Raw genomic sequence first — 17539 nt, forward strand, 5'->3', positions numbered from 1 at the left:
GGACGTTCTCCTGCTTGTACACGCTCCCTAGACAAGTGGGGGTGAGCCTCAGACCCTCCCCAGCCCTGGACATCTATCCCTGGCTTCCCCCTTTCACTGGAGAGGGGTCCAGAGAGCGCTCCGAACTGAGGTACATCAGACACCATCAGAGGCTGGTCCATCATGCTCCTTTGATACGAAGCCCAGAAAGAAAGTGAAGTCGCTCAGTCATGTCCAACTCTTTGCGACCCCATGGACTATAGCCTACCAGGCTCCTCAGTCCATGGAATTTTCCAGGCAAAAGTACTAGAGGGCGTTGCCATTTCCTTCCCCAGGGATCTTCCCGAGCCAGTGACTGAACCCGGGTCTCCTGCACTGCAGGCAGACGCTTTACCGTCTGAGCCGCCAGGGCAGCCCACGAAGCCCAAGGCCCACGCCTTAATGGGAACAAGGTTTCCCCTTGGATGAGAACAATGTTCTACAACTTGACAGAGGTGATGGTTGTAGAATGCTGTGAAAGTACTAAAAGCTATGGAACTGCTGACTTTAAAACGATTAGAAATGGTTAGTTTTGTTACATGAATTTCGCCTCAATTGAAGAAACCACCACCACTATCCTATGCTGAGCTACTGGCATACCCCGGACACGGCTGTTACTCAAGCGGGGAAACTCGGGCCCAGCTCTGAAAATCCTGTCCTTCCTCCACACCAATCCCTCCAGTGGTCCCTCATGATTTGAGAATAAAATTCAAGTTCTGCACCAAGACTGAGAGGCACCTGCCGGCCGGGCCCCAAATCCCACTCTCTCCCACCTGCCCTCCGTCTGTCTGCTCCATCACACGGGCCCCCGTGGTGCAGGGCTATGCCAAGTCCCCCCTCCACACGGGGTTCAGCGCTGCACTTCCTCAGCCTGGGACCCTCTCCCCGTGGCTTTCTATATGGCTGGCTTCTTCACCTGCCTCCTGTCTCAGTTTAACTCATGTTGCATAAAGGACTCCTGTGATCACTCTGATGTGAAGGAGACCCTCCTGTCCCTGACCACAGCCCCCAGGTAACAGCCTGGAGTCCCTTCCTGACCCTCTCTCCCTGTTTGTCTTGTTTCCCCTATAGCACCGAGCCCAGAACCTGCACACGGCAAAGGGGCAAATAAATAACTGCTGTTGAACGAGGAGGCAACAAGTGGACTGACGGCCTCCTCTATCATTTGCACTGCTGGATGGAAGCAGAGACAGGCTGGAGGGCACAGAAGGAGGCTGGTGCCCTGCAGGGGAGCTGGCCTGAGCGCTGTGGGAGGCACCCTCAGAAGCCCCAGGTACTGAGCTGGTCCAGGGAAGGGACCCTTCCACCACTGGGAGCTGGAAATGGATTTTCTCTGGTCACATTTCCTCTTTTTCTGACATCTCCCAGATAGTATTTCTCTTTCAGGGAGCCCGACACCTGAAAAAGATGTACCCCACACTGTAGTACAGAGTGGGGGTGGGGGCAGGGTGAGGGTGGGGCTGGCCTCCTCCTTCAGCCCAGCCTTAAGGCACATGTGTAGGTTACAGGGCTGTGGGAAACTGAATTTAAAAACTGTGTGGGGGGACTTCCCTGGTGGTCCAGTGGTTAAGAATCCACCTGCCAAGGCAGGAGACAAGGGTTCAATCCCTGATCCGGGAAGATCCCACATGCTGTGCGGGGGAGCTAAGCACCACAACCACTAAGACCACAGGCCCTGGAGCCCAGCGCTCCACAGCAAGAGAAGCCAGCGCAACGAGAGGTCTGCGCTCCACAGCCAGCGTGGCCCCCGCTCCCTGCGACTAGAGACAGTCCTCACACGCAACAAAGACCCAGCACAGCCAAAAAGAAATAAATAAACAAACAAACAAAATTGTGGGTTGATCTTGGGAGAACTCAAAAGCCTCTGATTTTTTCTTTAAATGTATGATTGTTACATAGTAAAATTTGCCCTTTGTAGGCATTTAGTCTGTGAGTTTTGAAACATACAGTTGTGTGATCCCATAATTACAACAAAGGATATTTCCATCACCCAGACATGTTCTTCGATTCCCCTCCGGGGACCATCTCCTGCCCTCACTCCCAAGCCCTGGCAATCACTGCTCTGATTTCTGTCACTGATGTTTTGTCTTTTCCAGAATGTCACATAAATGGAATCCCAGAGTGAGCAGACTTCTGGGTCTGGCTTTTTCACTTTTTAAAAGGTCTCTGATTTAAGACCAATATTTCCACCTCGAAGTCATTGAATTTCCCTAAAAGCCTCTTGAGGAAGAAGCAAAAAGGAAAACTCACCTTCTGGAACACTTGATAGTTGGATTTGGACCATATATCAAGCTGTGGGGGGAAAGAGATAAAATATCAGCATCAATTTTAGAACTGTGGACTCCAAGAAATGATATTATAACTACTGTTACTAAGCTTGAAAAAATCCTATAATTATAAGAAAAACACATGCTGGGATTTCTTCTTTATCAACTGTGGTGATTTAAGGAGATGAAATGAAGAGAAATAAAGAAGTCAGCCTGAGGTGCCTGCCGTGCCCACGGCCCATGAGCTGAGCTTTGTGCTCACTTTTCTGACACTGAGTCCCACCTCGGTGCGCCTGCATCGCTCGACTGCCGTGGTCAGTCCTGCCCCAGGGCCTCTGCCCCTGTGGTGCCTGGACTGCTTTCCCCCACAAACCCTCGCACAGCTCCTCGTACACTTCCTTTGGCTCAAGCATCACTTGTCAGAGAGGCATCGCCTCTGTCTTAAAATATCATCCCCGTACCTGTTGTCTTGCTTCTCTTTATCCTTTCAAAAATTAAATATTTTCATCACACTTAAAACTGACTGATGCTTTCTTTCTTTTGTTTACACTGTCCTGGCACAGGACAGGGCATGTCACAGGCACACGGGGAGGAAAGTAGACTCCCGCTGGTGAGTACCTGCTCCCTGCCAGGCCCGCACTGGGCCTTCCATGTGCCCTGCCCCACCACTCCCCAGGACGAGCCCGGGGAGCTGGTCCTATCAGCAACCTCCCTTCCCAGATGGTGAGACTGCGTTTGGAGCCATTCGACTGCCCATGGTAATCTGGGGAAGCTTCTTATGGATGGGTTCGCTTGGTGGTGCTCAAACCTGGCTGGCATCAGAGGCCCTGAGGAAAGTCTTTGTTTTTTAATCTACAGATTTCTTGGTCCCTTCCCTGGAATGTCTGAATTAGGAGGTCTGGAGTGGGCCCGAGAATATATTGATTTGTCCATGTGTTTTCACAGGGCTCCATCGGTTCACTGTGATGAAGCCCTGTGTCAGGAACCCTTGGTTGGGGAAACAGAGGTCTGAGATGAAATGTGGGCAGAGTTCAGAGTCCAGTCCTTGGGCCACACTCGGTCTTGCACGGGGTGCTCCGTGGCTCAGTCTAACCAAAGCCACTCTGGTTTGACAGGTTGTATGAGAAATTAAATCAATGCCTTCTCACTGTTTCAGGAGGTTAGGACAAGAGGGAGCATGGCAAAACCAGAACTGCCCCCAACACAGGGAGGGAGCGGTGCAGGTTAAAAGGGGCCGTCAGGAGGCCCCACGGGCGCGCAGAAGTTGGCTTTAATACACGGGTTCAAGAGTGGCGCAAACTGAAACGCCCGGTCAGTGGGCCTCTTGAGATCTGCCTTTGGAGTTGGCCGGTGGTCATGGTGGGAAGCTGAGACACGGCTGCTTCAGCCTGTGTGTGGTGTGCTGACTCTCGAGCGACTGGGAGCATAAGGAGCCGTCAGCTGGGGAGGCTGCTCTGGGGAGACCGGAAGCGCTGCGCCTGATGTGGGGCAGGCTGGAATTCTGTCTTTGTTCTGAGGGCTTTCTGAAAGCCGTCCTCGGAAGGGAAAGGTTGGGCTGGGAACAGGCATGCGTGCCGTTCTTCTGGCTCTTCCTGCTCATAAGTAAAAGGACCTGGGTGGTCTGGAGGAGCCCCCCATCCTCTCTGGTCCTTGGTAGGTTCCTGTTGGAGAGGGTAAGTTTAGCAGATCCAAGCCCAGGAACAATGAAGGAAGAGCTGTGACTGAACGCTGATTTCAACCGGTCTGCTTCCCGCCACACCCACTGCAGAACCGCCTCCTCCCTGCATTTCCACAGAGGCCCCCACCTGACCCCTCTCCTCCTACTCTGGCTGAACTGCTCTCCAGAAAGAGGGTGTCAGTTTTTAGTCACTGCCCCGTACGTTAAGCTAATGGATGGATTAAGAATTTTAAACATCTTCAGACATCAGATTTTAATTGGATAGGTTAGCAATTTGAAGGGAGAAAAGTGACATGTTACCTCCAGATAACTCTGAAGGAAACCTCCAAATACACATGTGAAGTTATTAATTCCCTACATTGGCAGTTCTGTTGAAGAAAATTGCTAGGCAGCTGGTCATATTTGGGAGGATAAGTCAGGTTCATATCATGATCTTAGTGTCGCAGTTTAGCCCAGAGCTTCACAAACTTTACATTTAAAGAGTCACTCAGACATTGGGGAAGGAATGAGAACGACTTTTTGTATCTTTTAGTTTTACCAGATCACTGCCAAGATGACAGGGAGATGCCAAAGATTCTAAGTCTAAATTTTGGGAAAAGTCACATCAGTGTCTGAACTTGGAACGAATCTAGCTCTCTTTCCATTTTCAGCCCACAGCTGCTGCTGCTGAAGTTCCTTCCTGCCTGTTCCCATCACACACAGGCAGACACAAACACAGGGCCTCGGAAAGAGAAAAAAGGAAGAATCGGCATGTGGACTGAAAAGTTAATCTTCATTTAAAAGAGAAAATTATATACATATATTAAAAAAAAAACCAAGAACCTGCAAAATGTTTTAAATAGAAAAATTATCCAGAGAGAAGTATGCACAGGTTTAATTAAGGGGTGGACCCTCTAGCTAAACTGTGCTTTCTCAAAACATACTTTGCTCATTCCAAGTGAGCACACTGCTCTTTTGGAAGGTGGTTTAAATATCTTATTCAGGACCCCAGGGACTGGTTCTGACCATCTGGGATAGAAGGACATTAGGCAGTACAACTGTCTCCCAGGTGCGCGGGGCTGAGAGACAGATCCAACGACAATGGCTTCCCCCTCTGCTGGGAGGGCATGGCAGGCAGTTTGTCCTTGATTTTCTGCTAGATTTATGCCAAAGAAAGCCGTTTAAGCAAGTGTTCTGAAGTCAGTGCCCTGCCTCTCCTCAGGGCCAGGAAGATTTCAGAAATTCATTTCAGGGAGCCGGGATGGAGCCAAGTGAATATTTATTAGCTTCAGCTTATTTGTCGCAGAGGAGGGCATGGCTACTGATTCTTTGTTGACTGCAATACTCAAAAATGAGGATTCTGGAAGCTACAAAACTTTCAGCCCCATGAATGAGAAATGATTCTGAACTATAGTGTCAAGAAAAACAAATGAAACTGTCCCCCCAGTATTCTGGGCAGGACTAAGAAAGATCTTAAAATGGAAAAGTCAACTTTCTGGTAATTGGGGCTGAACCTGCCGTCTTAGGAGCAGCCTGTCGGACTCCAGGGATCAGAGTGAGTATTTTACAGGTGGGAATGTGGTCTCTTCTCAGGTAAAATGGAAACGCACCCCACAACGACCAGCTGCTTCAGTACAGACTCACCTGCTCTCAGGCTTCACGTCACACATCAAAGGTCCTCTCGAGGCACAAGAAGAACCCGTGACAGCAGTTACAGCCAATTTTACTCACCGAAGAGAGAAGTCCGAACATCCCCAGATCGGTAGGCCAACGATGCTGACTATGACGGCAGTCACCACCATTGGCATCTCTGGCACCACCAGGGAGGACGGATACTGTTTGCTGATGACTATGTGCTTAGCCTACACTGACCTGTGTTATCTTTCTAAAGTCGCTCAGCAGTCACATGGTGATGATAAAATTTTTCCAATCCACAGCTGAGGAAACTGAAGCTCAGAGAAGTTAAGCGACTTGTCCAACATCACACAATTAATATGTGGGAGAGAATTCAAAATCGGGTCAGTGATCCTTAGTGAACCAACTTATGGTTGCTGGGGGAAGGATCGGGGGATGGGACAGTCAGGGAGTTTGGGATGGACATGTACACACTGCTCTATTTTAAATGGATAACCAAGAGGGGCCTACTATATAGCACAGGGAACTCTGCTCAAGGTTATATAGCAGCCTGGATGGGAGGGGAGTTTGGGGGAGAATGGATACATGTGTATATATGACTGAGTCCCTTTACTATTTACCTGAAACTATCACAACATTGTTAATTGGCTATACCCCAATACAAAATTAACAGTTTAAAAAAAAAGAGGCCCCAGCTCTTAACCCAGGAATAAGAGGGCCCTGTAGCTATAATCCAGATGGAAGGGGACTCACATGGTGCCCCCCCAAGCTGTCACAGTTCAAAGGGCAGGGGGCATTCTTGCAAAGTTCAAGATGACAAACCTTCCAGGCCAGGTCATGTGACAACCATCGGCCCTAAAATTCCTTTAGCGGCAAGTGAAAATGATGGCAGCTCATAAGAAAGTTACCAGTTCTTCATTAAAAAAAAAAAAACTACAATGAACTATAAATGATCTGACACTGACACTTCCAAATAAAACTTGTAAGCCTCACAGAGACTTCAACATCTAGAGCTTTCATTTCCTAGTAGCTTTATCCTGCAATGTCAACAGGTGATGGGTCAGGAGGTGCTATAAACCTGCAATGGTGATGGATTCCTTGACGGTCATCCAAGTTGTCCAAGCCACAAACTTCTACTGGGTCATCTGCTTAAGTCTGCCCACTCTCCCCCAGAGAATAGAAAAGTGAAGGAGTTTTACAGGTCTGTTCTTCTTCAACTTTTCACTTTCAATCAGGACATACATTTGTTACTAAAAAAAAATGCTGAGAGCACCGTCTCCGGGCACCCTCGGCATACGACTTAAACCGGATTTCCCCTTCCCCCATCAGTAACAAGAGGCCATTTTTCTGAAGGTCGTCTGAACAATTTCAAAGGCTATAACAAATCAAAATGTTCCCTGCATCTAATATCAAACGGGGCTGATGCCAACACTTATTAGAGAAATCAGATTCAAGCTTCCCCCAGCCTCCTCGACCCAAACACACACACACATCCAACTTTGAAGTGGGAAGAATGCGGGGATCAGAAATTACCCTGGAGACAGCTCTGGCTGTCTTTGAAGGTTCCCTTTGATACCACCATTTCTTCTCCTCTCTTGCGCTAGGAGGCTAAAAGCTGCTTTTTTTTTTTTTATTATTGATATGGGGTAATTAATGAAGCTATAGCATTAACATAACCTAAATCCCCTAATAAGATAAATTCAACGGAGACACTTGCATTTTTTTCCAGCTAGGTCTGACTGTGTGAAGTCAGAACAACAGCCAGGTAGTCAACCTCAAGCGGACTCTTAGCATGCTGAGTCAGGGCTCTGGGCTCCTCCCTGATGACAATGCAGAGCGGGGCGGCAAAGTCTTAGAAGCATTTTTATATTTTATTAGAGGAATTAATCTACTGGTGCTTGGCATCAAAAATACACATCCCAGGTAAAGAAGATGATCGGGGTAGAGGTGGTGGTTGTTAGTGCAGAGTGACAGACAGGCTTGGAGGGACTGTAATGGGTGGGGGAGGAACCTGCTAGAGCTGGGAATTGGGGGCGGCTCCGGGCCACTGTCGTGCCAGAGTAGCTAAGCAAACCTTCTAGAAACTGGTGGCTTTGGATTTGGAAGACACAACTGTGCAGGCAGGAGGAGTTCGGACCCTTGGAAGCTGAGGCAAGGCTTTCCAAGCCACAGCTACTGGGTCCGGGCAGTGGTCCACCCCAGGCAAGCGCTGAGCTTGCCTCAGCAAATGCAGGGCTGTCCTCTGTAACAGCAAGACTGCAGGCGGAGACTGGCTCTCACAGGCCACACCTCAAGCTCCAACATCCTTCCGAACGCCGCGTTTCACCTGGGATGCGCCAGACGGTTCAAAACACGGATGGCACTAATGCAAGTGTATATAAATACTGAAGTTCACATATACCAGGATCGCTTCTAAAAAGAGAACACTAATAATGTCTGCATGACTTTCTTTTATCACTTGTAAAGTAGTCTGAAAAAAAGGGGGAGGGGGCGCTGATCAAATTGGCTAGGCGTAGTTCCTGGGCAGAGCAGTTGTGTGAGCGCTTCTGTGCCAAATGTGGTAGATGTGCCTTTAAAATAACAAAAGGACTCCATTCTCTCGGTCCTGCTCTTTCAGGGTCCCTGCAGATCACTGGGGCCAATGTATGCGGTTGTAACAGGGAGCAGGAGGCCTCCCGAGTACCCTCCGGGAAATGACTCAGGAGAATTCAGGCTCCTGGGCACACATTCACCTTCCTTCTGGGGAACAGAGACCCATGCTCATCTCTCATCAGGAAACTATGACCCGTGTGCACATGTGTGTACCTCCTTTGTTCTTTACTTATGACGAAAGACCCTGATGCTGGGAAAGATTAAGAGCAGGAGGAGAAGGGGACCACAGAGGATGAGATGGTTGGATCTCAATGGACATGAGTTTGGGTGGGCTCCGGGAGTTGGTGATGGACAGGGAGGCCTGGCGTGCTGCGATTCATGGGGTCACAAAGAGTTGGACACGACTGAGCGACTGAACGGAAGTGATGACATCAGTCCCCGCTGCCTTGTCTGGTACCTCTCTCTAATTTCCTTCCCCCCCCCCGCCCCATCTCTAATTTCTGATTCCCCACTCTTCCATCCCAGCTCAGGCATTTTCACATCGCCAGGGGGCTTCTTCATTATCCCCTCCCACACATTATTACTCTGCTGTGTTCCAGGCCCTGATGTGTATCCACGGGAGGGAGAGACACTCAGGACAGAGCCTGGGCCCTTGAGGAGTTGCTGGCAGATGGAGGTTTGAGAACTGGCTCTGTGTGTGACTGGGGGCAGCCACTTTACCACTCTGGGTCTCAGGTTCCTTATCAGAAACATGAGTCTAGCAGTGGTCCCTAGGATTCTGTGACCACTGGAGGTTAAGTCTGCTTTGTAGAAGGCCTACCAGAACAAATATGGAGTATGCCAGTATTTTTATTAATTACGAGGTAGACAAGTCAACAAACAACCAGGATGTACTAGTTCTCGTACCGGAAAATGATTATTCAAAACACTACGGAGGTGAAGAATGATGATGATAATTTGTGCTGTAAGTTGAGGGAAACCCAGGTCTGCCATCTTTGGAGCCTGTGCCTACAGAAGAGGCCTCCAGGGGAAGGGGGACAGGACAAGAAGAGAGATGGTGTTCGGTCAGTGCAAAGGGAAGAGTAAGCATGTCAGGTGAGCAGGAGGCGCAAACACCCCAGGTCAGGGGCGCAGAGCAGGTGTTAAGCCTGTGGAAGAACCTGGAACATTCTGAGAGCCACAAGGAGCACGAAAGGCTGGAAGGTAAGACAAAACGTGTGCCAACAATGATGGCAGATGAGGTCAGGACAGGGGGCAGGCGCCAGATCACTAGGCATTTCTATGTCTAGCTTAGGGGTCTGGATTTTATTCTACAAGCCAGAGTTTTCAAAAGGGTGTTTTGCCAAATGCCAATGTCACAACACGCTCCAAGAATAAAGGAAGAAAAAAAATGGATGATCAAACTGGTTAGGAAAAGACTGCATACTACATACCCCTCTCGGGAGATTCACAAGACACACGGACAAACTCCAGTCTCTAAGACTTTCTATAGTCAAGAGTCCCACTGAACTTTCTCTAACCCCGAGTTTCCCAAACTCTTTTGATCACGGACTGCTTTGTGTCCAACGTCATCTTATATTCCACTTTTCTCCTCTGGGCAATGGGGAGATGGCAGAGAGCAAGAAATCACCCCCTTGACTGTGTATTTCAGGAAGACGGCTCTGGAGGCCAAGTGAAAGACAGATGGGGGAGGGAAGCAGGACTAGACACAGGAAGTGAGGAGGACAACGCTGCCACTTGGTGGAGAGGCCAGGAGAACTGAGGAGAAGTGGCAATGGATGGGAGGCGCCCGGCTGCAGGGATGAAGAGGGAGCCTCGCCAGAGCCTGCCAACAGACTCTGACTGGACGAGGCAGGCCTGGGCAGTTGGCTGGCACAGTCACCCTGGGTGAGCACCGGCCCAGGAGCACTGAGGCTGATTTTGGACAGGCCGAACCTGAGGTCCTGCTGGGGAGGTGGTCTGATTCTGACACACATCAGGAGTGACCTCTACGAGGGGACACAGGAAACCACAGGGACACGAGGGTGGCCGAGAGGCAGGAGTGCAGCTACTCCTGGGGAGTAGGGGTCCCCGGGAAGTCTGGGAGTCAAGTGGGTAGAGGGGAGGGAAGGAACTACCTCAAACAGCTGAGGAGGAGGAATCAGAGAAAAATTCTAGGACACATACACATGAGACTGTTCTCTAACTCCCAGATTTAAGTGCAGAATAAAAATAATACCAGTTACCATTTACTGAGTATCAACTAGGTGGCAAAGCCCTCGCATGATTTTGGACACTTTCAGTTTGGGGCAGTTAGATAAACACCACATTACAGACTGATGTGGATACTGCCGAGCAGGCAAAACCTCTGCTCCTTATACTCGAAGTGCAGAGTACGCTTCACTTGTGTCCTGAATTCCGTTTCTCTTCCAGCACAGCCATTCTGAGCGCAGAGCTTTTATGTATTTCTAAGTCCTTGGAGAGCACGGGCTGGGATTCACACGAGGGGTGACCATGAAGCTTTAAATCACCAACAGAGGCCACAAGAATGACCACTAACTCGGGCTCTGGGCGAGGATCTCCCCCGACCCAGTCTTGCTTCTGCTGTTGCAGAGGAGTTTGGCATTTCTCGCTTAGACTCGCCATCAAAGCTGACGAGTCACGCACACCATAGGTCAAGCTTGCCCCGATTATCTACTTTATTCTCTGCCCTTGCTCCAGAGGCATTTTGGTCTTTCTAAAAAAGAAGGGGGAAAGCTTCCCTTGAGGAATCTTTCCTCTCCATGGGGAGATTGATGAGAACTTGGCAGAGCCCTGGGAGTGAGAGTAGCTGCCCAAGGTGACAACACTGGAGCAGAATGTGGAAATTCGAAAATGCTGGGCTCCTTGATCAAAATACAGACCTCGTTCCTGTACGGGTCACGCCTCTTACATAACGCACAGGTATGTGCTAAGCTACATTCGTCACCTGTTTTTGGAGAGCGTCCTAACCTCATTATAACGTGGCCGTTGGGTGCTAAGTGCTGGTTCTAACAAACTTTTACATTTTAATGGGATTCATGAAAAGAAGGGAAAGCTCCAGGGAGAGGGGAAGACGGAGGCTCAGTGCCAGAAGTGACCAGGGTGTACCTGGGTCGGTTTCTCTGGCAGAATGCTCATTACGCTCTGGAAGCAAACACAAATGAAGCCTGTCGGCTCCTATTAGCATCCTCTCATGCTCGATCTCCATATGGAGAGTGTGCAGTCGAGAGAAATCAGGGGTTCACACAGGTGAACGTCCCATGAAACAGCTCACCCACAGAAATAACTCATCTTTTTTCAACAGCAGTATTCAACATGCACTGCTATGGACAAGCAACTTCTGGCGGTTACCCCTTAGTTTCGAGGAAAAAGACGGTCGGCAGGCTGTGTGTCAGACTAACTTGAATTTTCCTCATGGTTCTCGGAAAAGCAAAATGCTGAACCCTGGGCTATTGATGTGCTGCATGACTAGGTGGAGGGGGGAAAAAAAAGGAAAGAAAAGAAAGAAATCCATTTCCTCAGAAGACACATTTAATGAGGCAACTGGGGTCCAAGGTGATAAATTAGAAATTCAACTAAGGGTATCAGGCTTAAAGGAAAAAAGCAGAAGCTTGATGAAAAATGCAAGGGGAGAGAGATAAATGTTTTTTTGTAAAGTGTTCGGCTTCACACTGATAAATCTACGCTTGTTGACCATTTCAGCTATGATTGCCAGTGTTTAATGTCATTCATCTGGGATTCGATTACATTTGTTCTGGGATACAGAAAATAATGGAGAAAACAAAAGACTCCAGCATGCTTACCTTGCCATCTTCTGTGTAGACGTTTTCATTATACCCCTTCACTATCGTTCGATCAATGAACAGGCTCCGCATGACGACAATCACTTTCAACACCTTTCCCAAGGTCACCTGGCAAAACACACAGGGGCAAACATGAATGCTCACCCTTGAACATGCACAGCACACAAGCCGGGCAAGACAATGAGAAGATCACCTCTGCTTCTGAGAGATGCACCAGTGGACATGCGGAGGAAGGAAGGCATGGTGGTCACCCATGTGCCAGCCTCCTAAGGCATTTCAGATGGTGCAGGTCCCAACTCATCTAACTACCCTGAATTTACTTACAATTTTGACTTATAAGCTCTCAGAATAAGTTCTAAATGTTTGTTTGCTGGAGAAAGCAAGTTTCCCTTTTGTTTTTTTTCTGTCTTAAGATTACCTTCTTAAAAGGTGATCCTAGGACTGTAGCCTTGCAGGAGTGAGTGAGCACACTTGTTTCCATATGATGTAACGATCCTTCGGATACTCACAGAATATGTAGAGAGTACAACAGAGAGAGATGAAAGGCAGACACCAGATACCCTCTGGTTGAACTATCTATTTTTAACAGCTGGTGGAAAAGTGGACCAGTTCTGAAGGTAAATGAAAAGTAGCTGAGTTTTATCTCCAAAAAGGAACATGATCTTGTAAATACATTTAAGTATTTTTACTCTCTTAGAACCTAAGAGAGTTCTCTGGTGGTCCAGTGGTTAAGACTCTGTGCTTCCACAGCAGGGGTATAGGTTCAATCCCTGGTTGGGGAACTAGGATCCAGCAGGCCATATGGTGCGGCCAAAGACAAACAAACATTACCAACACCCGCTACAAAAAGTGAAGTTTCATAAATGATGGGGAAAGTGGCTTCCCAGGTGGCTCAATAATAAAGAATCTGCCTGCCAATGCCGGAGGTGCTGGTTCGATCCCTGGGTCGGAAAGATCCCCTAGAGTAGGTAATGGGAACCCACTCTAGTGTTCTTGCCAGGAGAATCCAATGGACAGAGGAGCCTGGAGGGCTACAGTCCACGGGGTTGCAAAAGAGTTGGATACGACTGAGAGACTAAACAACAACAAGGGGGAAAAATAACCTGATGTGCTTGTTGAACAGACTCAGTCCTCAAGAGAGACAGCGACTTCCATTCTTTTAGGGGCTCATATAACTCTTCTGATACTTTGTCAGGCCTCTTCTGTTTATCTCCTAGATGAGACCCTAAAGACAGACTGGGCACAGGACCCAAACCAAGGCCCACTGTCTGGGCTAGTCCGTGAAACTCTGACATCACAGAATTGGCTACAGGGAACCCTCTGGGCTCAGACCAGAGTCTTTCCGCAAACAGCACTCCTGATGTTGCAACTCCAGTGTGCATGCCCTTTTGGGGGGTGCCACCTCCAGCCAGCCTTCCCTTACTCCCCATTCCCTGCAGTTCTTACCCTCAGTTCAGTCGCTCAGTCATGTCCTACTCTTTGTGACCCCATGAAGCGCAGCACGCCAGGCCTCCCTGTCCATCACCAACTCCCAGAGTTCAACCAAACCCATGTCCATTGAGTTGGTGATGCTATCCAACCATCTCATCCTCTGTCGTCCCCTTCTTCTTCTGCCCTCAATCTTTCCCAGCATCAGGGTCTTTTCAAATGAGTCAGCTCTTCACATCAGGCTCCCAAAGTACTGGAGCTTCAGCTTCAGCATCAGTCCTTCCAAAGAACACCGAGGACTGATGTCCTTTAGGATGGACTGGCTGGATCTCCTTGCAGTCCAAGGGACTCTCAAGAGTCTTCTCCAACACCACAGTGCAAAAGCATCAATTCTTCGGCACTCAGCTTTCTTTATAGTCCAACTCTCACATCCATACATGACTACTGGAAAAACCATAGTCTTGACTAGATAGACCTTTGTTAGCAAAGTAATGTCTTTGCTTTTTTATATGCTGTCTAGGTTGATCATAACTTTCCTTCCAAGGAGTAGGTGTCTTTTAATTTCATGACTGCAATCACAATCTGCAGTGATTTTTAAGCCCCGCAAAATAAAGTCAGCCACTGTTTCCACTGTTTCCCCATCTACTTGCCATGAAGTGATAGGACCAGACGCCATGATCTTAGTTTTCTGAAAGTTAAGCTTTAAGCCAACTTTTTCACTCTCCTCTTTCACTTTCATCAAGAGGCTCTTTAGTTCCTCTTCACTTTCTGCTATAAGGGTAGTGTCATCTGCATATCTGAGGTTATTGATATTTCTCCTGGCAATCTTGATTCCAGCTTGTGCTTCATCCAGCCCAGCGTTGCTCATGATGTACTCTGCATATAAGTTAAATAAGCAGGGTGACAATATACAGCCTTGACATACTCCTTTTCCTATTTGAAACTAGTCTGTTGTTCCATGTCCAGTTCTAACTGGTGCTTCCTGACCTGCATACAGGTTTCTCAAGAGGCAGGTCAGGTGGTCTGGTATTCCCATCTCTTTCAGAATTTTCCACAGTTTATTGTGATCCACACAGTCAAAGGCTTTGGTGTAGTCAATAAAGCAGAAGTAGATGTTTTTCCGGAACTCTTGCTTTTTCAATGATCCAGTGGATGTTGGCAATCTGACCTCTGGTTCCCCTGCCTTTTCTAAAACCAGCCTGAACATCTGGAAGTTCACGGTTCATGTACTGCTGAAGCCTGGCTTGCAGAATTTTGAGCGTTACTTTACTAGTGTGTGAGATGAGTGCAATTGTGCGGTAGTTTGAGCATTCTTCGGGATTGCCTTTCTTTGGGACTGGAATGAAAACTGACCCTTTCCAGTCCTGTGGCCACTGCTGAGTTTTCCAGATTTGCTGACGTATTGAGTGCAGCACTTTCACAGCATCGTCTTTACCTTACTGTCCCCAACAACAACAGTTTCTCTACTTGATCAGTCCTGGGTGTCAGTGAACATTACTAACACTGGGTTCCTTCAATAATGCTGAACTCATCTCTATTTCTACATGCCCTCAATGCTACAGAATACAAAAGAGTTAAGAAAAAGACATGATACTTTTGTTTATATTTAAGAGAATGTTAATAAAAGCACCCTTCATCTGCATAGCACTTTTAAATTCTGCTACACCATGTAACATTTAATGGGTCGTTTTTTGTAAAATGGGAAATCACTACTTAAGGATGCCAATAAACCGCCAAGGCAGGAACAGAAACTGCCTTTAATTTATGTGTTGTCTTGGAAGGAATCGAGGGAAGGAAAGGAACTGAGTTACAGTTTGGTAGTCATAAGCACTGAAGTCCCTCCCATCCGGAAGCTTCCACAAGCCTCTTATCCTTATCCATCAGAGGGCAAATAGAATGAAAAACACAATCACAGAAAACTAACCAAACTGATCACATGGATCACAGCCTTGTCTAACTCAATGAAACTAGGAGCCATGCTGTGTAGGGCCACCCACGACGGACAGGTCATGGTGGAGAGTTCTGACAAAGTATGTGGTCCACTGGAGAAGGCAATGGCAAACCACTTCAGTATTCTTGCCTTGAGAACCCCATGAACAGTATGAAAAGGCAAAAAGACAGGACACTGAAAGATGAACTACCCAGGTCAGCAGGTACCCAATATGCTACTGGAGAAGAGTGGAGAAATAACTCCAGAAAAAATGAAGAGACGGAGCCAAAGCAAAAACAATGCCCAGTTGTGGATGTGACTGGTGATAGAAGCAAAGTCTAATGCTACAAAGAACAATACTGCATAGGAACCTGGAACGTTAGGTCCATGAATCAAGGTAAATTGGAAGTGGTCAAACAGTGGAGATAGCAAGAGTGAATATCAACATTTTAGGCATCAGTGAACTAAAATCAACTGGAATGAACGAATTTAATTCAGATGACCATTATATCCGCTACTGTGGGCAAGAATCCCTTAGAAGAAATGGAGTAGCCCTCATTCATAGTCAACAAGAGTCCAAAACGCAGTACTTGGGTGCAATCTCAAAAACAACAGAATAATCTCTGTTCATTTCCAAGGCAAACCATTCAATATCACAATAATCTGAGTCTATGCCCCAACCAGTAATGCTGAAGAAGCTGAAGTTGAACGGTTCTATAAAGACTTACAAAACCTTCTAGAACTAACACCCAAAAAAACTTTTCATCATAGGGGACGGGAATGCAATAGTAAGAAGTCAAGAGACACTTGGAGTAACAGGCAAGTTTGCCCTTGGAGTACAAAATGAAGCAGGGCAAAAGCTAACAGAGTTTTGCCAAGAGAACGCATTGGTCATAGCAAACACCCTCTTCCAACAACACAAGAGACGACTCGACACATGGATGGCACCAAATGGTCAATACTGAAATCAGATTGATTATATTCTCTGCAGCCAAAGATGGAGAAGCTCTATATAGTCAGCAAAAACAAGACGTGGAGCTTTACTGTGCCTCAGATCATGACTCATTCCAAAATTCAGGCTTAAATTGACAAAAGTAGGGAAAACCACTAGACCATTCAGGTATGACCTAAATCAAATCCTTTACAATTATACAGTGGAAGTGACAAGCAGATTCAAAGCATTAGATCTGATAGAGTGACTGAAGAACTATAGATGGAGGTTTGTAACATCGTACAGGAGGCTGTGACAAAACCATCCCCAAGAAAAAGAAATGCAAAAAGGCAAAATGGCTGTCTAAGGAGGCCTTACAAATAGTTGAGAAAAGAAGAGAAGTGAAAGGCAAAGGAGGAGAGGAAAGATATATCCATTTGAATGCAGAGTTCCAAAGAATAGCGAGGAGAGATAAGAAAGCCTTCCTCAGCGATCATTGCAAAGAAATAGAGGAAAACAACAGAATGGGAAAGACTAGAGATCTCTTCAAGAAAATTAGAGATACCAAGGGAATATTACATGCAAATATGGGCACAATAAAGGACAGAAACAGTGTGGACCTAACAGAAGTAGAAGATATTAAGAAGAGGTGGCAAGAAGACACAGAAGAACTGTACAAAAAAGTTCTTCACGACCCAGGTAACCACGATGGTGTAATCACTCACCTAGAGACAGACATCTTGGAATGCAAAGTCTAGTACGCTTTAGGAAGTATCACTACGAACAAAACTAGTGGAGGTGATGAAATTCAAGCTGAGCTATTTCAAATCCCCAAAGAAGATGCTGTGATAGTGCTGCACTCAATATGCCAAATTTGGAAAATTCAGCAGTGGCCAAATTTTCCAAATTTGGAAAAACTTCCCAGTGGACTGGGAAAGGTCAGTTTTCATTCCAGTCCCAAAGAAAGGCAATGCCAAAGAATGTTCAAACTACTGCACAATTGCATTCATCTTACACGCTAGCAAAGAATGCTTAAAATTCTCCAAGCCAGGCTCAACAGTACGTGAACTGTGAACTTCCAGATGTTCAAGCTGGATTTAGAAAGGTAGAGAAACCAGAGAGCAAATTGCCAACATCTGTTGGATCATTGAGAGAGTTCCAGAAAAACATCTACTTCTGCTTCATTGACTATATGCTAAAGTCTTTGACTATGTGGACCACAACAAACTATGGGAAATTCTTAGAGATGGGAATACCAGACCACCTTATCCGCCTCCT

At 47.2% G+C, this 17539-nt stretch overlaps 1 protein-coding gene across 2 annotated transcripts in view; it reads right to left on the reverse strand.

The window, feature by feature from the left end:
- The window catches only part of MED27 (mediator complex subunit 27), a 218208-nt gene that overhangs the window by 17492 nt on the left and 183177 nt on the right, over positions 1-17539 (reverse strand). For both annotated transcript variants that reach the window (XM_043469913.1, XM_043469912.1), the window contains exons 5-6: positions 11973-12080; positions 2269-2310 (exon numbers count right to left, since the gene is read on the reverse strand). In XM_043469913.1, coding sequence (XP_043325848.1) covers positions 2269-2310; positions 11973-12080 — 150 coding nt within the window. The remainder of the gene's footprint in view (positions 1-2268; positions 2311-11972; positions 12081-17539) is intronic.

The sequence above is a fragment of the Cervus canadensis genome, chromosome 5 (assembly GCF_019320065.1).
Source record: "Cervus canadensis isolate Bull #8, Minnesota chromosome 5, ASM1932006v1, whole genome shotgun sequence".
Classification (NCBI taxonomy): Eukaryota; Metazoa; Chordata; class Mammalia; order Artiodactyla; family Cervidae; genus Cervus; species Cervus canadensis.